Source organism: Leguminivora glycinivorella, chromosome 27 (assembly GCF_023078275.1).
Source record: "Leguminivora glycinivorella isolate SPB_JAAS2020 chromosome 27, LegGlyc_1.1, whole genome shotgun sequence".
Taxonomy (NCBI): Eukaryota; Metazoa; Arthropoda; class Insecta; order Lepidoptera; family Tortricidae; genus Leguminivora; species Leguminivora glycinivorella.
Window position 1 is genome coordinate 377,628 of NC_062997.1, and position 27,923 is coordinate 405,550.

At 39.1% G+C, this 27,923-nt stretch overlaps 1 protein-coding gene across 1 annotated transcript in view; it reads right to left on the bottom strand.

The window, feature by feature from the left end:
* Nucleotides 1-535: 535 nt before the first annotated feature.
* Nucleotides 536-27,923, bottom strand: part of LOC125240287 — a 36,582-nt gene continuing 9,194 nt past the window's right edge. Inside the window, exons 3-6 of the mRNA XM_048148155.1 lie at nt 25,074-25,252; nt 19,602-19,714; nt 18,427-18,582; nt 536-1,767 (exon numbers count right to left, since the gene is read on the bottom strand). Of these exons, the coding sequence (XP_048004112.1) occupies nt 704-1,767; nt 18,427-18,582; nt 19,602-19,714; nt 25,074-25,252 (1,512 nt within the window). The 3' untranslated portion in view covers nt 536-703. The remainder of the gene's footprint in view (nt 1,768-18,426; nt 18,583-19,601; nt 19,715-25,073; nt 25,253-27,923) is intronic.

Consider the following 27,923-nt stretch of genomic DNA (forward strand, 5'->3'; position numbering starts at 1 on the left):
ATGCGACCGCCTAAGACCGCGCTTACACTCCACCACACATAGATGGCGCCACAAAAAAAATGTCTTGTAGCTTTCGATTATACTTGTAGATGGCGTTAAGTGTCACTTTTGACATAGATTTACGGCTCGGAATTGACACTTAATGCCAATCTACAAATAATCGGTGGCAACAAGGCATTTTTTGTGGCGCCATCTATGTGTGGTGGAGTGTAAGCGCGTTCGTAGGCGGTCGCATTTTAATGTATGGGATGGTATGATCTTGTTATATTTAATTTATGGTGGCATCGTAGCTCCCGAACGGATAAACCGATTTAAGATTTTTTTTTTGTTTCAAAGCTGAAGTAGTCGGGACTGTTCTTAGCCATGTTTCATGAAAATCGGTCTACTAGGTCGGGGATGTTGTCAACATTTTAATTTCGTGTGGTGACGGGTTAATAATTTCACCACCCCCTTTCTTCCCGTGGGTGTCGTAGAAGTCGACTGTGGGATACGGGTTAAATTGTGGCGTAGGCGAGAGGCTGGCAACCTGTCACTGCAATGTCACAATTTGGATTTCTTTCAACCCCTTTTTGCCAAGAGTGGCACTGAAACTTAATAGTTCATGTGTTCTGCCTACCCCTATATGGGATACAGGCGTGATTATATGTATGTATGTATATGTTTTAATTTCGTGTTCAGCTTAATGCACTACATCTGTGCATTATCATTCCAAAACCAACTTCCTTTTCTTATAAACTCTTAAATTTTCCAGATCCATTTTACTTATACTCATTTCTGGAGAAACATCATCCATACTTAGTTCCTTGTTTTCAAAATCTTTGCTCAAATCTTGAGTTATTTTAGGTGATATAACAATGTCCTTAGCTTTAGCTATTTTACTACATCCAGCTATATTGGATATATGAAAATCTGTTTTCACTGGTACATTCTCAACTATAACTACATTTTCCATTTTCCTTTCTTTCGCAGATCCTTCACCGTTATCTAAACTTATACTTTTCTGTCCATCATTTGATTTTGCAGAATTTATTTTGATGAAATTAAATTTCCGATCAGAATTCGGTGCCAAAATGCCCTCTGGTGGTTTCGTTTTAGTTATAGCAATCATGTGTCCTGAACTTAATCTTTTGAAAGTAATATTACCTAAACGTGCATCGTTTTTTAAATTTACTTTATTGATCTCCATCGCTTTTGTAGCATCAAATTTGCTTGGGTCATTATCATTTATACTATCCTTTTTTAGTTTTATAACAATATTACCTAGTTTATTATTTTGCATTGCTATATCTGATGCCTCTGGTTTGATTTTATTCAATTCTGTATTCATTTGTTTATCTGTAACATCAGTTTTAGGTTTCTCTATTTCGATTTCCTTATCTTTATCCGTTACATCATCAATTGTAGGTTTATCTGTATTACTTACATTACCTTTTCTTTTTTTCTCAGGAACATCAACAGTGATTACAGCATGTAGTCCCGTTTCGACAGTCCTAGCTACATTATCAGTGACATTATTTATATTTTCTAGGTAACCATCTTCATTTTTAACAAGTATCATATCTAGTTTATCCCGGCCGAAACGCCCGTGTCTTAAAGCAGTCATTTTGTTAGCTATGGTCATAGATAGAGCGCATATGTTGAATTCAGTTAGTAAGGAGTTGACGCACGAGCCACATTGGTTCTCTATGCTTGGGTCTGCGCCGTGCTCTACTAGAATCTCTATGGTTTTGAGGTATTTCTCTGGTGTTGTAGTCATATTTCCGGTTTCTGAAAAAAAAAAAGAGTTAATTAAGAGAGATTTACACACCTAAGTTTAGAAACGTTCATGTTGTTTTTAACCCCCGACGCAAAAACGACGGGGTGTTATAAGTTTGACGTGTCTGTCTGTCTGTCTGTCTGTTTTTCTGTCTGTGTGTGTGTCTGTCTGTGGCATCGTAGCTCCCGAACGGATGAACCGATTTATATTTAGTTTTTTTTTTGTCTAAAAGCTGACTAAGTCGGGAGTGTTCTTAACCATGTTTCATGAAAAGCGGTCTACTGTGTGGCAGTCGGGATTTTTTTCAAAATTTTAATACTTTGGATATTTTCAAAGTTTAATGAGATATGGCATACTGTTATGGGTCCAAACCAAATTTTGCTGTCACGAAATCGAAGGCTGTATGTAATTAACACGCTTTTATTAGGTCGTCGTGTATGTAACTAACTATGTAATGGAATCTGCGGAGGCTAATTTAACCATCTTCCAAGGATCGTAGCGTAATGAAAATTGGCAGCTGTATGTAGTTCTGATGACAATACAATAATATGGTACTGTTGAGCTGATCTGATGATGGAGTCGGAAGATATGAACTGGAACTACATGATGGAACATCGTATCATAGCTGTTTTTGGGTTTCTTAGAAAAGTCTTGTAATGAACTTTGACTACGATTAGGTTTCAAGGTCTGATGATGGAGCCGGAAGATATGAACTGGAACTACATGATGGAACATCGTATCATAGTTGTTTTTGGGTTTCTTGGAAAAGTCTTGCAATGAACTTTGACTACGATTAGGTTTCAAGGTCTGATGATGGAGCCGGAAGATATCAACTGGAACTACATGAAGGATCATCGTATCATAGCTGTTTTTGGGTTTCTTGGAAAAGTCTTGTAATGAACTTTGACTACGATTAGGTTTCAAGGTCTGATGATGGAGCCGGAAGATATGAACTGGAACTACATGAAGGATCATCGTATCATAGTTGTTTTTGGGTTTCTTGGAAAAGTCTTGCAATGAACTTTGACTACGATTAGGTTTCAAGGTCTGATGATGGAGCCGGAAGATATCAACTGGAACTACATGAAGGATCATCGTATCATAGCTGTTTTTGGGTTTCTTGGAAAAGTCTTGTAATGAACTTTGACTACGATTAGGTTTCAAGGTCTGATGATGGAGCCGGAAGATATCAACTGGAGCTACATGAAGGATCATCGTATCATAGCTGTTTTTGGGTTTCTTGGAAAAGTCTTGCAATGAACTTTGACTACGATTAGGTTTCAAGGTCTGATGATGGAGCCGGAAGATATCAACTGGAACTAAATGAAGGATCATCGTATCAACGTAGTTAGGTAAGGGCCTTTTTTGTGACCCTTAAATAGGCAGCCCACGTCACGGGCTAGCGTCCACACGCTTACAAAACAAAAGTTGATAACAGTAGCAAAAAAGAAAGATCAACGTAGTATTTAAAATACGTTGGGTTAGGGTTTTCTTGTGACCATTAAGAGCAAGAAAAAGGGGGGCTCGGGGGGCGAAGCCCCCCGCATTAAAAAGGATCAACGTAGTATTTAAAATAAGTTGGGTTAGGGTTTTCTTGTGACTCTTAAGAGCAAAGAAAAGGGGGCTCGGGGGCGAAGCCCCCGCATTAAAAAAGGATCAACGTAGTATTTAAAATAAGTTGGGTTAGGGTTTTCTTGTGACTCTTAAGAGCAAAGAAAAGGGGGGCTCGGGGGGCGAAGCCCCCCGCATTAAAAAAGGATCAACGTAGTATTTAAAATAAGTTGGGTTAGGGTTTTCTTGTGACTCTTAAGAGCAAAGAAAAGGGGAGCTCGGGGGGCGAAGCCCCCCGCATTAAAAAAGGATCAACGTAGTATTTAAAATAAGTTGGGTTAGGGTTTTCTTGTGACTCTTAAGAGCAAAGAAAAGGGGGGCTCGGGGGCGAAGCCCCCGCATTAAAAAGGATCAACGTAGTATTTAAAATAAGTTGGGTCAGGGTTTTCTTGCGACCCTTAAGAGCAAAGAAAAGGGGGCTCGGGGGCGAAGCCCCCGCATTAAAAAGGATCAACGTAGTATTTAAAATAAGTTGGGTTAGGGTTTTCTTGTGACTCTTAAGAGCAAAGAAAAGGGGGCTCGGGGGCGAAGCCCCCGCATTAAAAAAGGATCAACGTAGTATTTAAAATAAGTTGGGTTAGGGTTTTCTTGTGACTCTTAAGAGCAAAGAAAAGGGGGCTCGGGGGCGAAGCCCCCGCATTAAAAAGGATCAACGTAGTATTTAAAATAAGTTGGGTTAGGGTTTTCTTGTGACTCTTAAGAGCAAAGAAAAGGGGGGCTCGGGGGGCGAAGCCCCCCGCATTAAAAAAGGATCAACGTAGTATTTAAAATAAGTTGGGTTAGGGTTTTCTTGTGACTCTTAAGAGCAAAGAAAAGGGGAGCTCGGGGGGCGAAGCCCCCCGCATTAAAAAAGGATCAACGTAGTATTTAAAATAAGTTGGGTTAGGGTTTTCTTGTGACTCTTAAGAGCAAAGAAAAGGGGGGCTCGGGTGGCGAAGCCCCCCGCATTAAAAAAGGATCAACGTAGTATTTAAAATAAGTTGGGTCAGGGTTTTCTTGCGACCCTTAAGAGCAAAGAAAAGGGGGGCGAAGCCCCCCGCATTAAAAAAGGATCAACGTAGTATTTAAAATAAGTTGGGTTAGGGTTTTCTTGTGACTCTTTAGAGCAAAGAAAAGGGGGGCTCGGGGGGCGAAGCCCCCCGCATAAAAAAAATCAACGGAGTATTTAAAATAAGTCGAGTCAGGGTTTTCTTCTGACCCTTAAGAGCAAATAAAAGGGGGGGCTCGGGGGGCGAAGCCCACCGCATTAAAAAAGATCAACGTAGTATTTAAAATAAGTTGGGTAATGGTTTTCCTGTGACCTTTACGAGCAAATAAAGGGGGGTTCGGCAAACAAGAAATACTTAATTAAGTATCTACAATAAGTTCTGCTAGGGTTTTCTTGTGTCCCTTAAGAGCGAAAGTAGGCAGCCCACTTCGCGGGCTAGCGTGGATACGCTTACAAAACAAAAATTTATAACAAAACTAAAATGAGGGACGGGGGGGTAAGCACCTACAAAGAAAGACCAACGCAGTACCTATGTCAAATAAGTTAGGTTAGGGATTTTTCAGTTTTGCATTTCTTTAAGCATGTCGCGAAAGGCAGTTATATTGACTTGTAAATAGTGTCAGTAAGTATTTTACGATATCAATTTATCATGAAGCATTTATTTATTATGTTATTTATAATTAAAAACTAGTGCTGTGGCAGAGTCATATCATTTCGATTCAAATGACAGTTCCGTTAGTTGATAGAAATCGAATAGTTTATAATATACAATACTTTTAAACCAAGTAAAAATTACAATAGAATCAAATAAGATGATAAACAGGTTTATAAATAATACTAACGAACAAACCATGAAGGTATATTTACCGTTTTACACAGCATTTAGCTCCTTGTTCATAGGGCCTAATCTATTCATCCAATTCGTAAATAATCGCTAAATTTGGCAACCGATACGTTTTAACCACATCGCTACTTACTTCAATAAAAATGTGTCACTACCAAATAATAAATATAAAATTGTTCACTAAACTAATATGGCTAAAAATACAAAAACGGAGACAGCAACACAAAAAAAACGGAGATTACATAAAAAAAAAGAAAAGCACACACAAAAGAACCTAAAACTCAGTAAAAACGAAAAATCTCTACAAAAGCACCAGTCAAAAACATATATGTTACAATATAGAGCCAGAGAGACACCAGAACAACGAATAAAACGTTTAGAAAATTTAAGGCAATACGAATTCCAAGTTCGGTCATCTCAATCGCAAGAAGAGCGAGAGGCCCGTCTTCAGCACTTGCGTGACTATGACACTCAAAAACGAGCTTCACAGTCAGAAGAAGAACGGGCCGAGAGACTTCAATACATGCAAGATCACATCTCTCAATCAAGAGCCTTAGAAACCGACGAAGAGCGTAGTATACGGTTGCAGCACCTACGTGAACATAATGCTGCTACCAGAGCTGCACAAAACGCTAGAGCGAGTACTTTTGAGAAAGACATTTATGTGTTTAGTGACGTAGTATGTGAAATTTGTACAAAGCGATGCTATCAGCATCAAGTCTCCCGATGGATAATTTTGATAGAAAATGCACCATATTTACCTGACGAACTGAAGCAGAAATCAACGTTACTTTTGTGTCATCGTTGCAAAAAATATGTGGGTACAAAGAAAAACTTACCACCATCAACAGCGTTCTGGAACAATCTCGACCCAGGCCCGATTCCAGACGTAATCGCAGATTTATCGCAAGTTGAGCAAAGATTACTATCAAGAATAATTCCTTTCGTCAAAGTCATTAAATTACGCGGTGCGTTTGGGCAATATTCATTTCGTGGCCAAGCTGTTCTGTTTGCTCAGGACATATTTGAGATAACTGAAAAACTTCCAAATATGCTACCTGATCAACTGGCGATGCTGGAATTATTGTTGTTACGGAGCATCTCGATAATTTGAACGTCACCCGAGAATTCACAATATCTCGAGAAAAAGTCAACAACGCATTACTATGGTTGATTGCCAATAATCCACTATATAAAGATGTTACTATTGACAACAATGCCCAGATAAACGATGAAGATATCATTAGATTGAGCGAAGCTCCTCCGCCAAATGACGAAGTACAACAAACAAATAACGAGCCGCAGTCAAACGGACTTGAAACTGAAGAGCCGCGACAGGAGATTTCTGCATACACGACGATAAATGTGTCATCACGAATTTTACGCGCTTCGTGGAATCAAGCTAACCCTGCGATATTTACGTCTGGCTTTGCAGGTGTGCAATGTTGTGCAATGGTGCTAGCAAATATCATACGCGCAAATATGCTTTCTCCGACAAGTTGGACAACTAATATTTTGAATACGAATATGATAGAGGGCGATAAAGTGTACAGTATGATTAGGTCACTGTCTGCATCAAATTCTGCCGCTTATCCGATTCAAACTAATGGTTACTTGTTGGTTCGTAACTTTGATATAATCAAAAACAAATGTGATATGTTCGGTAAATCGTTTTTCCTGAACTATGATCTGGAATCTGCACTGTTCGGAAGCTTAAACGATAGAGACAACCAATCTAACATTGGACTGACACTTAAGCAAGCTCTTGAGGAGTTGTTTGACAATCATAAGACAGGTGTGTTAATAGCAGAAGGAAAATCGCTAGGAGTCATGCTGTACGACGGAAAATACTATTTTACGGACTCTCATTCATGTGGACCGAAAGGCGCACAAGCAAAGACTGCAGGCAAAGCTTGTGTCATTCAATGTGACAATATAGATGAGTTTGTAAGAATAATTAAGCGAGCGACAGGGTCAAGAAGCACCCAGTTTACAGTGGACTACATCGATGTCTACCCGTCTACTTTGCCTGTTCAAGTTAATACGGCGCAGATAGAGCCCTTTTCTACTCAGATCATGGAAACAGAAGAAACAGAAACCCGACTATTTCCTGAAAACCACACACTTACAGACCTGCCGTTAATAACATCACAAAATATTCCCTTACAGACGTCTGTAATGGCACCGATTGACGTCGTGCAGCCCAATGTTGAGGAGTTTGAGGTATCGAGTAATCTCAACAGCATAGTGCGAAAAACGTCAAATAACATTGTTAATGTTGCACATGAACTCAAAGCCGAAGAATTGGCTTGGTTCTATCTGTTTCCGTATGAAATTAATGGTCTTCAGCAACCGCGACCAGTGTCGATTACACCGCTAGACTATTTCCAAGTAAGAATATTAGGCGATGATAGACGATTTCAGCGTAATGATTATTTATTCTATGCACTGTCGCTGTTCGAGTACTATCGAGTCAAAAGTACTATCTCGGCATGTGGTAAAAAAATACGGAATCAAGAAGGACAGATTGAGGACGTTCATCTGTATATCAAAAACCTCAGGGGATCCGCTGCCTACTGGAGAGCCGCTTTGAATGACCTCTTGGCTCAAATCAGAACGTTGGGTCCACCAACATACTTTTTAACATTTAGTTCGAATGATCTAAATTGGTTAGATCAACGCAAGGCACTGCTGATTGCTGATAATCGGCCTGATGAGGACCCCAGTTCATTGAGTATACATGAAACTCAGTGCTTGATTGAAAAGTACCCAGTGATATTAAGCCGGCATTTCATGGTCAGAGTTAGAGCGTTGTTAAAATATATGAAAAATAACGATGACATTCTGGGTGGCAAATTGAAGGATTACTGGTGGCGTATTGAGTACCAGAATCGAGGCAGTCCTCACCTGCACATGGTTGTGTGGATTGAAAATCATCCAACATTTGATACTGCCGAAGGTATCCAACAGATTGACCGCGTCGCTTCCTGCAAGTTGCCATCCCAAGACGAAGACCCAGAACTTCATGATTTGGTAAAAAAATGCCAGATTCATAAACATACCTCCACATGTACCAAAAACAACACAACAGGAAGGTGCCGATTTAATCTTCCACGTCAGGAATGCAGTGAGACCCGGATAGTTGCTCTTTCCTCGGACGATTTTATTCGAAATGGAGGAAGAATATGTCTGCTCAAACGTCGGACAGAAGATGCGTGGGTCAACAACTACAATCCCGGTTTGTTAAAAGTCTGGACGGGAAATATGGACATCCAACCTTGTGGGTCGAATGAAGCGATAGCTTTCTATATCGCTAAATATTTGTCGAAAGGAGAGCCAACTAATTTAGACTCGGGAATAGCTCAAGCCATTCAACAGATACAACGAGAGGAGCTAGACATTTCTCGGCGGCTTTTCCGAATTTGTATGAAAATTCTCCAAGAAAGGCAAGTGTCAGCCCCAGAATGCGCTTTTCGCCTGTGTCACCTACCGCTTCGTGACAGCTCTCGAAGTTGTGTTTTTTTGAATACACGGAAACCGGAGCAGCGATATCGGGTGTTGCGTTTTGACGATCATGGGCACGCCACAGGATACTGCAACAATCTCTTCGATCGGTACGAAAAGCGACCCGCGGACCACCCGACATATGACTTCTCTAACATGAGCCTGACTGAGTTTGCAATGCTCTTTGACACTTACTACATGAAGAACCAGAGCGAAGAAAACATTGATCAAGACAATGAGGACACATCAATTCGAACACGTCGACAATTGATTACATTAACAGACAACAGCAAAATGATCGTAAGAACTGTGCCTGCTGCTGTTCGAGTGCCATACTTCATAGCATCCACTGACCCAGAGAACTTTTATTACAGTTTGCTGGTTCAATATATGCCTTATCGCTCAGAAGCAGAACTGTTACAAGGGTTTTATAGTGCAAGAGAGGCTTTCTTAGCTCGGGAAGAGCAGTTGAAGGCAATTAGCGATCACATGGAGCAGCACAGAGAGCGCGACCGGCAGTTGGAAGTTGCATTCAATCAGGTGCACGCTTTTCAGATCCTTGAAGAGCCTCCAATATTGGACAATATAGAACACGATGAAGACTATCCCGAACAGGCTATGACCAATGATCAATACGATTCAGCACGACAGGCTATGAATATGGACCAAAGACAACTGTTCAATACTATCACGTTAAACATTCAGTCGCAACAACAGGGCGATCAACAAAGGTTGAAACTTTTCGTAACAGGTGGCGCTGGAACAGGAAAGACGTTCTTGTTTAACTTGTTAAAAAATCAAGTGAACAGATGTTACGGTAAGAAGGTTACAAAGATTGGCGCTCTGACTGGGGTTGCAGCACGACTAGTAGGTGGCTCTACACTGCATAGTATGCTCAAATTACCAATTCAAAGAGATGGCGTCTTAGTGAACATGCCTCAACTCTCCGGCAACTACTTGAGAATTATGCGTCAACAATGGAAAAATGTAGAGTTCTTGTTTGTGGACGAGATATCTATGGTTCCCTATGAGATGTTGTGCATGATAGACGCTCGTTTACGCCAGCTAAAGAATTCCGATGAGCCCTTTGGCGGAATAAACATTATGCTCTTTGGCGACCTTATGCAGCTTCCGCCAGTGCGTGGGAAACAGGTGTTTCAACAGCCGGACCACATGAGACCAGCAACTCATTTATGGCGGCTTTTCACATTAGTCGAACTCAAACAAAACATGCGCCAGCGAGGAGATACGACTTTCACCGAAATCTTGAACGCCTTGAGGGTCGGAGAGCTAAACAGCGAGCATCTCGCAGTATTGCTGACTAAGGTCTCATCAAATGCTACCTGCGAATTTGCGCTTGAAAAAGCACTGCGTATTTATCCAACAAACGACCAAGTAGAGAAGCACAATAATGAAGTTCTTAAATTTTACGAACAAAAAGGTACTCCAATGTACGACATTAAGGCTCAAGACCAACTAATTGACGCGACCCGAAACCTTGGAAATACTTCATTGGAGTCCATTATTCCCAGCGATATAAATAAAACGGGTGGACTACCGAGTAAATTAAAAATTTTCAAAGGGGCTAAAATCATGTTGCGATCCAACATAAACGTGGAGAAGGGGCTAGTAAATGGAAGTATCGGATACATCTCGAACATCGTCTGGCCGCACTTTAGACGCGACCAGATGTATGAAACCGACATACCGTCCATCAAAGTCAATTTCGGACACGATGGTGAGCACTTAATTCAGCCTATAGGCATCCAGTTCCCGGCCAAGTATAGCTACGGTACGGTGGAAAGGCGCATGCTACCAGTGATTTTAAGTTGGGCATCTACCGTGCACAAAATGCAAGGCTGTACGGTAGACCACGCAGTGGTGTACTTAGGGTCACGTACTTTCGCGGCTGGACAGGCGTATGTGGCCCTAAGTAGGGTCAAATCACTAAGTGGTCTCCAGATTGAAGAGCTAGATTGTTTAAAGCTTACAGGTAAAACGCCGTGCAATACAGACGCACTGGCGGAGATGGAGAGAATGCGAGCTCAATAAATGAATGAATGACTTTATTGCTTTAAACTTGGTTGGTGGTGCATTACCTCTTCTCTTCTCTACACCTTATAAGACAAAGTGTGATCTTGATAAACTCAAAAACTATTGAACGGATTTTCATGCGGTTTTCACTTACGAATAGAATTATTTTTGAGGAAGGTTTAGGTATATAATTTGTTCACATTTTGTTTGAATTACTTGAAATATGACGATATTTTCTAATCGTGTCAAACACGATACCGCTAGCTGAGAGCTTCAAAACAATGTATGGCGAAAGTATGTCTCTCTAATAAGTCTTCAAAAAGTCCGCGATGGCACATCTCTATCTTTTACGGATAACTTACTATAAACATTTTTTTATAATAATCCCGTAGCCGGACCCGAGTGCGTAGCCGGGGCGGGCCGCTAGTTATTATTAAGTAGCAATTAACAATAAGTACATGTTTAGCCACAAATGGCATGTAAAATACGCCTACTTTAAATAAATTTATGTATAAATGTTAAAAGTATTTCATTATTAATGACTAAAAAGTATGAAATAAATTAATAGTTTAAAAAACACTATAAAACACGCTTTTATAAATGCACGTAAAAGCCAAAAATAAATTATGGATCGATCAAGTTGTCTCTATTTCTGGGCTGAAGTGTAAAAACTATGTGCTTTTAATTATAATATTTGATTGTAAAAGCGTGGGGCGCTGGAACAGGAAAGACTTTCTTGTACACAAATAGGAACTAATCCGAACTTCCTGGCGGCTGAACTTGCATAAGAACATAACGTTTACATATGCCGCCTAAGGGTTACCAAAGAGAACCAAAGATATCTCGTCCACGAACAAAAACTCTGCATACAATATATTGATTTAAACTAACACGATCTTCACTCATATTATTAAATTAAAACGGGACTCTGCATACATTCCCCTTTTGTACTTTAAGACGGTCCCCCGTTTGAATGCCCTTGCTCGATCGCGCTACTTCCCCTCCCCGCACCCCTGTTATACGATACGTCGATCGAGATTCAAGACCACCATACATAACAAGTCGCCATCTAGGAGGAGTTGCTTGTACTAGATCGCAATACTATAAGCTACTAGCGCCAGGAGTTGCCTGTACGAATGTATGGGTACTAATACACTTTAATGCTATAAATATGCAAAATTTTTTTAACGAGAAAAACTACTAAACATATTATAAACGGAAATAAATGCAGTAAACTAAAGAAAAGTGACCAAGGCCTTCAGTTACCCGCGGCTGGAATGCTGTCGTATTATGGAAGATTTTTTTTGTCAATAATCAATATGAATGTTGTTGTATTGACGTATCATAAAATTTTAAACTCGAACCAGAGGGCCCTGTGGCATCATCAATGGCCGTATCGATAACCGGAACAAAATGTATCTAAATTATCATTAGATAATTCCTGTTTTAGTACTAAAACAAATTGTTTATTTCACAATGTACAATGTGAAAAGTACTAGCGCATTTTGGCCAGTAGTCATAAGCAGAGTTTGGCACTGTGGTTTGTAACGCCGCTTACTGACTGAGTGTAGTACTAGTATGGTCTGGGTTCGATTCTGGCCTGAGGAATATTTTTTTGGTTTTTTTTTTTTCAAAACCGATAAGTTTCTACATTATAAAGGTTTATATCTCCCGTTTACAATATTTATGGCAAGATTCATTGTTTTGTATGTTTTTCCTGATGTAAATTAATTGTAGGTTCACATAAAAAGTATCTTTTTTTTGCAATAAAACAGAACGCGTAGCAATAAATATAGGTACCTATTATAAATATTCACTTAAGCTAATGCATGTGCCTTGTGTTTGGGGTTGCGTTGCGACTTGCGAGTTGCGAGGTAGGTAGTCCGCAGCGCCGAGCCGGCGAAAGACTGCATACAGGCAGACTGCATATTTAGCACGCACAGTACAACTCAAGTACCTATAAGTTACATTTTGAATAACGAGACATTTTAAAATTATATGATAATTATTACGATCAAAGATTCGACCTACCATAGAAACGTTGAATTTTGTTACAAATATCATACAGGGAACCAAACTATACAGGCAGTAATTTTTATAACAAGCAATATTTTCTGCACATGGGCTGCCGGCTGGCTGTGTGAAAAAAGAATAGAACATCAAAATTCATCATCAATTTTGTTTATTACTTATGTACATTTTAAATCTTCGATTCTGTCTTCAAAACACTCTTCTCTCTCTAACGCTCCTCTATCACGAGGCTATTCAAATGAAGCGCCACTGACGGGTCTCTATTGGTTCCCATAATTTTTTAAGTCCGATTTTTACTATCCATAACGTTTTCCGTCATAATTTTTCTTAGTCATATTATCACTAGTCATAAAATTAAACGTCAGAAATTGTAGTTCTGATTTTTGAAAGTCATAAGTATTGTTAGTCATAAAATTTATTAGCCCTAATAATCAAAGTCCATAGATGTACAAATCCATAATGTTGAAGGAAATAAACTTATTCGGAATAATTGATCTAAGGATTTATCACAAGTCATAACGATTAATAACCGGGTTACCCTCATCTGGTAGAATAATTTTAGTCCGAAACACACTTCGCATAACATGTTTCGCAGAAACACTTTCAGTCGAATGGTAATTTTGCAGAAAATTAGTTGGCATTATTACTACCATGCATAAGACACATTTGGCAGAATATTGTTTTACAGAACATTACTTTGGTCGACTTTGATTTAGCATAATTGTATGTACCATAATAATCTTATAGCATAATATTACATTAGCAGAATTATTACACGCTATCATAAGAGAAAAACTGCCCCAGAGTCACCGTTAGGTACGACGACGAGCGAAGCGAGGAGGAGTGTTAGGTATCTTGCATCCCCAACACATCCAACTCGCTATCAAACAGCAAATTGCAACTTTGTGCCACCTAAATATTATGCACAAATATTATCTGCAAAAGCAAATGTTCGACTAGAAGACTATTATGGTCATCAACATTATGACAACAGATGATTCGGTATTACAAAAATCTGCGAAATGATTTATGCCAAAGCATATTCTGCGTAAGGTGTTTCTGCCAAACATGACTTCTGCCAAGAACTATTATACGAATCAAATATATGCGTAAAAAGTTTCTGCCAGATAATAGTGAACCTTAATAACCATGTGTTTCTTCACTAATAGCATTAAATGGTTCTCTATTGTTTCCCATAAAAAATGTTGCAATGTTTTTTTCGTCTGCATTTTCGAAACTTGTAATTTGGCTTACTAACTTCCTCAGTGTTTATTAAATTTTCATGGCACTTATTAAACCATTTGGTCTCGCCAAGGAGCCGACGTTGACAATTTCTATATCCGCTTTTAAGGACAAAATATAACTAGCAAAAGGAAACTAACTACACGAGGTAAAGGGTTACTTTTTGAAACAATTTTGTTCCGCCAATAAACCGACGGAGCCCCGCTACGCGGGCCTCCTATTTCCGCTCTAAGGTAACTAACGAACCTACACGAGGAAAAGGGTTATTTTTAAAACAATTTAGTTCCACCAATGAGTAGACGGAGCCCCGCTACTCGGGGCTCCTATTTCCGCTCTAAGGAATCAAAGGAAACTAACAACCTACCCGAGGAATAGGGTTACTATATTTTTTTCTGTGTAATTATATGTATGTCTGAAATATAATATACTTTAGGAATTTTAGACATTAAATCTATATGCAGAAAAATCAGTAGGGCTTCAAAATATATGCCTAATAATATTTCTGAATAATTATTGTTATACTTTTCAATTTTATACTCATCAACTTTATGACTTTTGAGATTATGATATCCAATATTATGGTTTGTTATTGTTAGAACCATGAAACGTTATTCGTAACAAAAATTATGACTAGTGATGTTTATGACCACAAAATATGTGAATAACAACTTCTGACTAACGAAATTATGAACAATAAGTTTATGGGAAAGAAAGGGATCCCGCCACTGACATGTGTGCTTAGTCCGCCTGCGCGCGCTATGTATCTGCCCATTCCATGAATTTCACATTTTATCTTATTTATATTTTAGCTTTTAGAAGACAAACAAGCGGTGTACACCATTTGAGCGACGACTAACACCAGTACTGGATATTTCACAGAATGACTGATAGGATGCTTGCGAGTATCCATGATAACGCTCGCGCACAAAACATAGAAGGTTTTGAAAGAGATTTCTCAAGGAATTGTATCTAGCATAATGACGAATACATGTATACAGGGTTACGGTGATCGCTTTCCATCAGGCGGACCGTATACCTGTTTGCATATCTTTACGTTTGCTTTTATAAAAAATGATTATACTATTCTACATACGTTTTTTGCGTTGTACTTTCCTCGCTATAAATAGTGGAGGGGAAAAGTTTCGTGTTACAAACGGGTGCAAATGTATTTTACTTTTCGTGTGTTGAAAAACTCGCCAAGTTCAACTTTGCACCCTTGTATAACAAATAACTATTACTTATTAGCTTTTATCTACGCCTTACTTTTATTTGATTCTATTGATGATTTATATTGCTTAAAATTATCAAAATGGGTAATTATTCGCAGTATCCAATGCCTGGAAAAGGGGTGACACCACCTCCGAACCGAATCAATGTACAATATATTTAATCATGGGATAACGGTAAGCAAAAAAATAACATAGTGCAATACATATTAGGTTTCTTTGAGTTTGAAAGTATTATTTTTTTTTAAATCAATAATACATACTAAAACTATATTACATTTACTGTAATTTTGTTCTTTATACTCACTCCCTCGGCAATAGTTCCGGAGATATGACCTTTGAAAAAAAAAACGAACCACTGTCGACCACTTCACCCTACACACACAGCGCGCACAGGCGAGGCGGACGAAGCACAAAGTTCAGTCGCGTACCATCTGAATAGTCTCGTGAGAGAAGAGTGTTTTGGATACAGAATGGAAGGATTAAAGTGTATAAACAAACACGATGTAAAAATTGTTCTTGAATAAATAAACTGAAACTGAAACTATATAAAATTTAACGAAATATAATATTACATTTTCAGGTTCCATTATTTTTTAACATATTACTTGTTATAAAAATTACAGCCTGTACAATTTGGCACAATATTTTTAACTAAAAATGAATAATATTTGTGATAAAATTCTATGCTAGGTACCGTATCTTTGATCGTAATAATTATATAATTTTAAAATATTTCGTTATTCTAACGGAAACTACGAACACCTATCTACAAATTTAGATTTTTGTTAGTTGCGGCATACGGTACGTATTATGGTCACGTTATAATATAAAGAATAGTTCAAATTTATTTATATATCACCTTTCCTTGTTACCTATATCATTTCGTGCTATGTGCGCTAAGCCGCGAACTAAAACCTACCTGCAGGGGTTGCAAGGTCAACGACCCCACCCGAGCGCGCGCGCCGGCTCGCAGTAGGTACTGTGGGTACCTAACCAAATCTAACCATGCCTGCGCGCTCGTTTACAAGGCACATGCATTTTAGCTTGTGTGTATGTTATGTATATAAAATAATTATGTATTCATTTTCATATTTATTTATTGCTTTTTTTTACACAGCCAGCACATGTAAACTATACAGGCTTCCTGTATAATATTTGTGATAAAATTCAACGTTTGTATAAACTTTTACATATATATGAAGCTGCAAATAATTTTCATCAGCGAGAAAATACGAAACAATGAATTTTGCCATAAATATTGTAACCGGGAGATATTAAAACCTTTATAATGTAGAAACTAATCGTTTTTGAAAAAAAAAACACAAAAAGATATCCCACTGCCCGGGCTCGAAACCAGGACCGCATTGATCAGTGAGAGCCGTAAGCGGTGATGAAACCCACACGGCCAAATTCTACTTGCGACTGACGGGCAAAATTCGCCAATACATGTCACATAGTACATTGTGAAATAATTTGTTTTTGTCCTAAAACAGGAATTATGTAATGTACACTCGTAATAATGAAATGATAATTTAATTTCATTTTGTTTCGCTTCTCTATTCTAAGAAAAAAAATGGCTCGGCGCAGCGAGCGGCACAGCCCCTCCGTCCGAGAGCCGTCAGGCAACTGGCGCACGGTGCGTGGCGCGTTCAAAGGTAGCCCCTTAATTACCGGAAAAAGAGGCGTTCTAAGTGTCGGTGACTGTCGACTTATTAGTCATACTGCAACTCCATTTAGCGCATCAATCTGTGTAACCTCCTTCCCGTAACATAGCCTAACTTGATTTATCAGCAAGTTATACAAAAAGTCTTTCCTGTTCCAGCGCCCCACGCTTTTACAATCAAATATTATAATTAAAAGCACATAGTTTTTACACTTCAGCCCAGAAATAGAGACAACTTGATCGATCCATAATTTATTTTTGGCTTTTACGTGCATTTATAAAAGCGTGTTTTATAGTGTTTTTTAAACTATTAATTTATTTTTGATTGATTTTTTTTTAGTTATTCTAGTTCCAATTCCTAATATTATCAACCTACATTTCGCACCACAATCGGATAACTTAACCACAAAATTAAAATTTTGTAAAAACCCCCGACCGCGACATAGTGGACCGATTTTCATGAAACATGGCTAAGAACACTCCCGACTAACTCAGCTTTCAAACAAAAAAAAAACTAAATCGAAATCGGTTCATCCGTTCGGGAGCTACGATGCCACAGACAGACACACACAGACAGACAGACAGACAGACAGACAAACAGACAGACAGACAGACAGACACGTCAAACTTATAACACCCCGTCGTTTTTGCGTCGGGGGTTAAAAATAGAAGTAACAATCAATATCGCTACGTGGTAATCGACATAAGAGTATATTGAATAGTATGGTATAGAGTTATCAGTCAAGATTTTCGAATACAGCGCCATCTATTATTAAGTTACGACAACTTTTCATGTGACTTTCCATACCTAAAGGTTCCTTATAGCACAGTATCGGCCGGATATTGAACAGTATCCGGCCGGATATCGGACAGTATCCGGCCGGATAGTGACCAGCCCGCTGCATCTAGTACAGTTAGAAGGAACTAAAACCGCTCTGTAGTCACCCAGTCGTCATGGTGTATTCTCTTCTATAATAGTTACCTTTAGCGTGCAGGCAAGCTTTAGCGCTTTCGACTACTCATGCTCTCGCGTTTTTATAGACAGAGCCAGACAGTACCAAAACTTTCCAAAATTTCAATGTAGGACACATTTTGCAACTTTCCTCATTTCTTTATGGAGAATAAAATTTTCCATTCCTTTAATTTAAATTTCTATTTTTTCTTGCTTACTTTCATGGAATTTCTAAGAAAATTTCTATTTTTTTGGAAAGTTTCCGCAAATTGCACATTAGTAGTATACATACCACAGACAATAATATCCGACCGGGTACTATCCGATATCCGGCCGGATAGTATCCGCTATCCGGCCGGATACTGTCCGCTATCCGGCCGGATACTTTCCGATATCCGGCCGGATAGTGACCAAATCCGCTGCATCTCTATCGGACAGTATCCGGCCGGATATCGGATAGTATCCGGCCGGATAGTGACCAGATCCGCTGCATGTCTAGTACAGTTTGAAGGACCTAAAACCGCTCTGTAGTCACCCAGTCGTCATGGTGTATTCTCTTCTATAATAGTTACCTTTAGCGTGCAGGCAAGCTTTAGCGACAGCCCGATAGAGGGCGGTGGCGCCACAGTCAGGTGACGGCGCGTCGATGAGCGGGCCGGCGCGAGCGGCTAGTAAAGCCACGTTGGTAGGAATGGCGGCTTCCCCTGCTATCATTAGGGGACTGTAGCCTGGAATTAAAATAAAATATCAGAAATCTCAATAGGGAATAGCCTAGTTTCCTATACTTAAAATTAAAATTTTGAAAAAACCCTTGACCACGACATAGTAGAGCGATTTTCATGAAACATGGCTAAGAACACTCCCGACTAACTCAGCTTTTAAACAAAAAAAACTAAATCTAAATCGGTTCATCCGTTTGGGCGCTACGATGCCACAGACAGAGACACACACACACACACACAGAGCCATACAGACAGACAGACACGTCAAACTTAAAACACCCCGTCGTTTTTACGTCGGGGGTTAAAAACGAATGAAAACAGCAATATAACCTAACCTAACCACAAAATCAATATTTTGAAAAAACCCCCGACCGCGACATAGTGGACCGATTTTCATGAAACATGGCTAAGAACACTCCCGACTGACTCAGCTTTCAGACAAAAAAAAACTAAATCGAAATCGGTTTATCCGTTTGGGCGCTACGATGCCACAGACAGAAAGACTGACAGACAGACGCGTCAGACTTATAACACCCCGTCGTTTTTGCGTCGGAGGTTAAAAACAGGTTGTAGAGAAGCAAAAGTCTCAATTGAGACTTACCTTGTAGTCTATTATAGTGTATCTCTTATAGTCTATTGATAGACTTATAGCATAGATTAAATATAACAAGATCATACCATCCCATACATTAAAATGTGACCGCCTAAGACCGCGCTTACACTCCACCACACATAGATGGCGCCACAAAAAAAATGTCTTGTAGCTTTAGATTATACTTGTAGATGGCGTTAAGTGTCACTTTTGACATACATTTACGGCTCGGAATTGACACTTAATGCCAATCTACAAATAATCGGTGGCAACAAGGCATTTTTTGTGGCGCCATCTATGTGTGGTGGAGTGTAAGCGCGTTCGTAGGCGGTCGCATTTTAATGTATGGGATGGTATGATCTTGTTATATTTAATTTATGCTTATAGATAGAGATATTGTAGTGTATCTCTTATAGTCTATTGATAGACTTACCTTGGTCGTCAAACATTTCACTGATGCAGTTATACATCAGTCGCGTAAGCTCCTTGTCCGATTTTGATTCCAATTCCGGCCGCCAAAAGTCCAGGTTGTTTTTTAGCACATGTCTGTAAAAGGGAAATGTACCATCAAAAAGAAAAACTTTATTGCTAGCAGGCATTCTTTACCAGTTAATAGTAGATGGAATCAGGCGTTACTTTTCAGAAATCCATTTTAATCAAAATCTAGATAAACTGAAAGAGTGTAACAAAAATGGTGGTGATCCGTTTAAGGGCGTACTCAGTATCGTATTCTTATCAGGAAAAAGTAGAAGAAAATTTTTTTTTCGCTAAAAAAATTTTCACTTTTGTATGAGCCGGGCCGCGCGAATCGGTCGAATCTCCATACAAAGATATTGGGTTGGTAAGAAAGTAAAGAGCGAATCATAACCAATATTGTAATTTTTATTTAATTTATTATTTTAATCATTTATCAAAAATATAACGGCCTTCGTTATCTTATATTGTGGTAGGAGACGGGGGGCAGGCCAAATCGGATCCGCTTACAACGTCAATGGGCGTAGCACAGGGATCTTCAGTCTCAAACATCCTGTTCTCCTTGCTGTTGAACGATCTACCGGAGGCGATCACGGATGCGGAGGTATTAATGTATGCAGACGATGTCGCCGGCATTGTAACCGCACCGAGTATCGACAGCCTGGAGATCAGTTTGAACAACGCAGCAAATCAGTTGTCGCAGTGGTTTCGCCGTAATGGTCTAGCACTAAATCTGACCAAAACACACTTCCTCCATTTCTACCTAGGAAGCCGCGAACCCAGACGCCTGACAGTTAAGGCCGGCGGAGTGAGCCTGGACCAAATGGAAGCCACCACCTTTCTGGGTTTTAAGATAGACAGGAAACTGACTTGGGAGCCCCATATTGACCAGCTGTCCGGTAGGCTGGGCGCCGCCTGCTTCGCGCTTAGCCGCCTGGCTCGAGTCGTGCCGCAGCACACCGTGCGGACAAGCTATTTCGCGACCGTTCATTCCCTGCTGCAGTACGGTGCTGAAATCTGGGGACGCGCCGCAGAATGGCAGCGCGCGTTCCGATTACAAAAAAGAGCCATACGGTCTGTGGTCCGAGTAACACAAGAAACCTCCGTAAGACCCTATTTTAAAGAGCTAGGAATATTAACTCTGCCGTCGGTAGTAATCTACCAGATAGCGATTTATACCTACACCAAGTTGGGCGAGTATAAAAAACGCGCAGACTCGGCGCGCTCCTTACGACACCCAGATAGGCTTCTCCCGGTGAAGCGACGACTGGCGAAATCCGAGAACGTCACGCACGTGGCGGGCCCGACCGTCTATAATAGGTTACCTAAAGAAATCACCTCAGCTACATCCCTGAAATTCTTTAAGACTAGACTAAAAACATGGCTTCTTGAGCACACATTTTATAGTTTTAATGAATTTTTAAATGTACAGATATTGTAGTATACTATCTATACATAGTATACTAAATATGTGATAACTATAAGCATAATAATAATTATAAATTATAATACTACTGAATAATGAATGACATGTAATATGAATGATATTATTAATAAATGAATATGAATATGAATATGAATATCTACTACTTGTCTCCATCGTTCTGGTAAAGAATGAATAGCATCGGCGAAGAAGTTCTTAGGTTTAGATTCAAAAAACTCAGCTATGTACTGTCGTAGATGGGCTTGATCATCGAACTTTTTTTCATTCAAGGCATTGCTTAGCGATCTGAACAATGCGTAATCCGTAGGTGCCAAGTCTGGAGAGTACGGTGGATGAGGTATCACTTTCCAACCTAGCTCCAATAGCTTTAGCCGAGTCACTTTTGCAATGTGTGGGCGAGCATTGTCGTGTAAGAAAAAAACTTTAGCATGCTGTGGACGATTTTGACAGATTTTTTGGTTTAAATTTTCAAGCTGATTACAGTATACTGATGCGGTAACAGTCATTCCACTTGGTAGGAGTTCCCAGTGAATAATACCATGAATATCCCACCAAACGGACAGCATAACTTTTTTCGGGTGAGGCTCTGTTTTTGGTGCCTCTATTCCTTTTTCGTTTGGAGCTAGCCACTGACGTTTGCGTGTGTGATTTATATATAAGACCCATTTTTCATCTCCAGTGATAAGATGGTCCAACCAGTTGAATGTGCGGCGAAAAGACAGAAATTGTATGCAGATATCGGCACGGCGGTTTAGTTGATCTCTATCAAGTTCGTGCGGTATCCAAACACTGTATTTGTAGTTTTTTCCCAACTCGTGTAAATGTGTTTCTATGGTGACATGAGAGCAGCTCACTCGGTATCATCAGCAACTCGGTAGCAAGAGTACGACTCGTTAGCCTCGGATCTCCTTCAATTAACGTTTTTAATTTGGCTACATCAATCTTCACCGGTCGACCAGACTTAGGTTGATCTGATAATGAAAAGTCGCCACTACGAAACCGCTGGAACCATCGTTTCGCCGTGGCCTCAGACACAACTTCAGGAGCAACACGCTGACATATATTACGCACTGCTTCGGCGGCTGAAGGGTAAGTAATACGAGATATAAGAACGTATCGTATATTACTTATAAAATATACGCTCACTTTGTATAAGCTTGTTCAGCATAACGTTCACTGGATATAATGCTCAAAATCGATAATAGCAAATCATCTAATTTCGAAGTGGATAATGTTTATTCTCTATAATATCAGTGTATATAAAGATTAATGTATATAACGTTAGGGATACCTAATATTTATAACATATATTAATCAATTATTTTAACATCAAAAGGTGTAATGTTCATAATATCTAAGATCTATGTTTATAAAGTTTGGGATACCTAATATTAATAACATATATTTTTCAATTAATCTAACATCAAAAGGCGTAATGTTCATTCTGTGTGTAAGATTTTAAATGCATAATAACCTAACCTAACCCACTTTCTTAGCAACAGTTTTGTGTGCGGGTCGCAGTTCTAACCCAACCTAAACCTACTTTCTTAGCAACAGTTTTGTGTGGGGGCCGCAGTTCTAACCTAACCTAAACCTACCCTCTTAGCAACAGTTTTGTATGGGGGTCGCAGTTCTAACCTAACCTAAACCTACTTTCTTAGCAACAGTTTTGTGTGGGGGTCGCAGTTCTAACCTAACCTAAACCTACTTTCTTAGCAACAGTTGTGTGTGGGGGTCGCAGTTCTAACCTAACCAAAACCTACTCTCTTAGCAACAGTTTTGTATGGGGGTCGCAGTTCTAACCTAACCTAAACCTACTTTCTTAGCAACAGTTTTGTGTGGAGGTCGCAGTTCTAACCTAACCTAAACCTACTTTCTTAGCAACAGTTTTGTGTGGGGGTCGCAATTCTAACCTAACCTAAACCTACTTTCTTAGCAACAGTTTTGTGTGGGGGTCGCAGTTCTAACCTAACCTAAACCTACTTTCTAAGCAACAGTTTTGTGTGGGGGTCGCAGTTCTAACCTAACCTAAACCTACTTTCTTAGCAACAGTTTTGTGTGGGGGTCGCAGTTCTAACCTTACCTAAACCTACTTTCTTAGCAACAGTTTTGTGTGGGGGTCGCAGTTCTAACCTAACCTAAACCTACTTTCTTAGCAACAGTTTTGTGTGGGGGTCACAGTTCTAACCTAACCTAAACCTACTCTCTTAGCAACAGTTTTGTATGGGGGTCGCAGTTCTAACCTAACCTAAACCTACTTTCTTAGCAACAGTTTTGTGTGGAGGTCGCAGTTCTAACCTAACCTAAACCTACTTTCTTAGCAACAGTTTTGTGTGGGGGTCGCAGTTCTAACCTAACCTAAACCTACTTTCTTAGCAACAGTTTTGTGTGGGGGTCGCAGTTCTAACCTAACCTAAACCTACTTTCTTAGCAACAGTTAAATGTTATATATGGAGAACGGTATGGTATATAAACTGATATTAAGCTAATATAATCGTTATATTATGTTACTTATGGTAGACGGTATACTTAGTGTATGGTATATAAACTGGAATTAGCTAATTTAAACATTATATTAAGAAATGTTATGCATGGTGAACGGTATACGTAGTGTATGGTATATAATCTGAAATTAAGTAACGTAAATGTTATATTAAAAAAAGTTATGTAAAACTAATATTATGACAATTCAGCGTTATTTCTTACAAAAGTATTGATTTTGGTGTTATATCTAACGTTCATTATTGCTGCTGAACGTTAGTAACATGAAATTATATATATTAACGTTATATCTCGTGGGACGCACCCGCGGCTGAATGGCCAGACTGAAATTCATATAGTAAGCAATGCCTTACATGCACTTTTAATTCGTCCATTTTCTTCCTTATATTAGCTCGGCGACAGCTAGTGAATGACTGACGAGAAACTGTGCGACTCGCCCTTTATATACTTTCGACCATAGAAGATTCTAGAACTCTCTCAAAAATTTTATGTGGAATTCAATCGATCGCTCATTACTTTCTTACCAACCCAATAAAAAAATTTTTTGCGAAAAAAATTTTTTATCCTACTTTTTCCTGATGAGAATACGATACTGAATACGCCCTTAAACGGATCACCACCATTTTTGTTACACCCTGTAGATACCATACACTAAAGAAAAAGCGATCAAGCCCACTGGCGGCAAGCCGGGAATTGAACCCGGGTCTCCAGCTAACGCGGCTCAAAAAATATTTAATAAAATAATTTGATTTGTTCCTACATTGAAAATCTAGATAGTTACTTTGCTAACTAATAGATAAGAACATAACATGCTAGTCAATCAGTGCTTTAATTAAGTTTAAAATTAAAATCCTTGAATTTTTAGAAAAGTCAAAGGTAAGCCCGAACATGTCGAATTCATTTATTTATGACCCTTCACTAAAATAAAATTTCGAAAGTGTTTTTTTCACCATGTTAAAAAAAACATTTTTTTTTTCAAATACCTATGGCTCTTACGAATTGAAAAGAAATATTGTAGAACCGATGGCCGTTTTCCTTATAATTCTAAATGTAGTGCAAGGATTCAACTCAAAACTTGTCAAAAATCGATGAAAACGATTCAGGATTTCACGCCACACAGTACAGCGCCATCTATCGTGAAACTTTGGCATGTTTATGGCAATACTTTAGCAATGTTTTCAGCTGCGCCGAATCTATTTCTGCGGCCGAATGCAAGCTGCTTCGCCTCTCGTAGTCGCACAGAAGCGAATAGGAGCCATTTTTAATTGTACCAACCATCTCGAATATTTTTGAATCAGTAGATTCAGTAGTATACGCAGCATAGATTACTAATAAGTTACTAACGTAGCGTACATTTAATTGATTCAATACGTTCACAAGTTACTACGTGTGGACGTCATGATTACAATAAAAATCTTAACAGCGCGATTCAGGATTTGACGCCACATAGCACAGCGCCATCTATCGTGAATTTCACGCACTAACCTGGCATGTTTATCACAGTACTCGAGTAAGGTTTTCAGCTGCGGGGAATCGATTTCTGCGGCCGAATGCAAGCTGCTTCGCCTCTCGTAGTCGCAGAGAAGCGGATCGGCGCCATTTTGAAGAAGTATGTTCGTGCAAGCTATGGAGACGTTTTGACGTACCGCTATCTGTAACGCCGTCTGTAATGAAAATTGAATATACACCGTGTTTTTATTGTTTTCCGTTAAATTCAACACGCAGTTAGGTTCGTCATCAGGAACCACCCTGTATATCGCTTTTTGTTAAATTCGAAAAAAAATTTTTTTTTTCGTTTCAATACATAATAACTGGATTAATTAGTGTGAGAGGACCTTAATTATAACATTAAAGTCATTGTCAAGTGTTTGACGGCATATGTCAAAACAAATAACATTAGGAAGTGGTTAGGGATGTCACACACGTGTTCAGTAATTAAATTATTTTTTTTAATAATTCGATAACCGTAAGATTTAAGAGGCTAGTTTCTTAGAAAAACTGATTGTATTTGAACTAAATAATCTTCCCTGAAAGTTAACGGAATTCAATACAAACAGGTAGTTTATAATTAGATATCAAAATAAAGTTTAGTACATAAGTAGTCTGCTTTTGATTAATGTTCTTAACCCCCGACGCAAAAACGACGTTATAAGTTTGACGTGTCTGTCTGTGGCAACTGGCATTGTAGCTCGCGAACGGATGAACCGATTTAGAATTAGTAGGGAATGTTCTTAGCCATGTTTCATGAAAATCAGTCCACAAGGTGTTACATTATGTAAGCATTATGTATTTTATATTATTGACGAAATTTTACCTGACCAAATTACATGATTATTGCATAAAAGTTGATTCACTATAGCAAAGAGCACTATAGCACTGTAGCAAGTAATCACAGTGCATAGACTACCATCTCTCGACACAAGCTTAAAACTTTTAAACCTCAGTTTTGACAATTTGGCCCATATTCTTAGCTTGATATGTGTTAAATTGTCAAATATTAATATTAGCGCCATCTAGCCGAGCGTTCCCCAAAGGCGTAACGCCATCTTGGCCACCGTACCGTTTTTCATTATGGTTTTGAGGTACGTTTTTTTTACTAAGACTTTATCCGTCTATATGGAGTTACATATGTCTTTGACTATAGTACTATGTAAATAAATGAGTTCTTATACTCTGGCGAAACTGCGAGGGAAGTACCGGAGTTATCAAATAACTGAGAAGTTCGTCATCCTAACAGGAAAATGAGCATAGTCCAAATGTCAACGGAAAAAGGTTAGCAATCGTAATTTGATACTTGACTCATTATAGTCGACAATTGTATTTTTGAGCTTTTTTTTTTATGGGATAGGAGGCAAACGAGCAGACAGGTCGCCTGATGGTAAGCGATCACCGCCGCCCATGGACACCCGAAACACCAGAGGTGTTGGAGGTGCGTTGCCGGCCTTTAAGATGGGTGTACGCTCTTTTCTTGAAGATTTGAAGGTCGTATCGGTCCAGAAATACCGCAGGCGACAATTCATTCCACAGTTTAGCTGTGCGGGGCAGGAAGTGTCGCGTAGGGCGATGGCGGAAAGAAGCGGTAGGGATTAATCCGAACAATTCCTCGGAACTTTTATGAAGTGTGATATTTTTGAAAAAAAATGCTATTTCTACTTAGAATTACTAGCTTTTTCAATCCTAGTAGTTAAAAAAATTGTCCCATACGATTTTTTCTTACTTTGTTACCATTTTCCGTACATGTTGTATGGGGTAACAAAAGAGGAAAGTAACAAAAATGTATGCAAATTCTGGGACACTTTTTGTCTCCCAGTGAGATTGAAAGTACTCGTGATTCTGAGTACAATTGACCTAAAATTCCGTAAAACAATCAAATTTTTTTTTATTGGCAAAAAAAAAAAGAAATGCTCTTTTAGTAGGCACTGGTTCCACCAAAAGCGAGTAAACTATGAGATATCGCCAAGGCCGGATTAAGGGTAGAGCGAGTGGAGCGGCCGCTCTAGGCGCCAAATGGTAAAGGGGCGCCAAAATCGTAAAGAGAGGCGCAATTTTGTATGAGTCAAAGGAGCGTAAGCGTGACGATGAGAGAACTTCAAAGCACTTGGAAACCGAAGGGCATACATGCAGTGACAAAACACCGAAATTACTGCCTAAGGAAAAAAATTCGGGCTCGCTGCGCACTCGATTTTTTTTCCTGTACAGAAAAACTTTTACCAAGAGCGCCGAAACTCAAACTCGCTCTACTCTGATCGAGCGCACGGGCCGGCACTGGATATCGCCTATAAAAACGAACAAAAAATAGTCTCGGCGACGAACTATAACTTGCTCGCTCTTTTTAGGGTTCCGTACCTCAAAAAGGAAAAACGGAATCCTTATAGGATCACTCGTGTGTCTATCTGTCCGTCGGTCACAGCCAATTTTCTTCGAAACTACCGAACCGATTTACTTGAAATTTGGCACACATATGTAAACCTGTGACCAAAAAAGACGGACATGTAATTTAAATTAAGAAAATAAAAACTTTTGGGAGGTAAAAGTGAAAATTTAAAATCAAAGTTTCTAGAACTATATTGTGTTACATATCAAATGAAAGAGCTTTTTATAAGTATTTCAAATATATATCTTTTCAACTCGTAAACTACGGTTTTTTTTAACTTTATTACAAAACAATTGTGTTTATATTTTGACGCATTTTTAGTAGTTCCTTTGAAAGCTACTAAAATAGGAGCTTATTATGCAATGGAATACGTAATAAGATCTTCATTAGTTATTTACTTTGTTTATTCGGTAAATATTCGGCAATGTAACCGAAGTATTCAGCCGAATACGAACATTGAA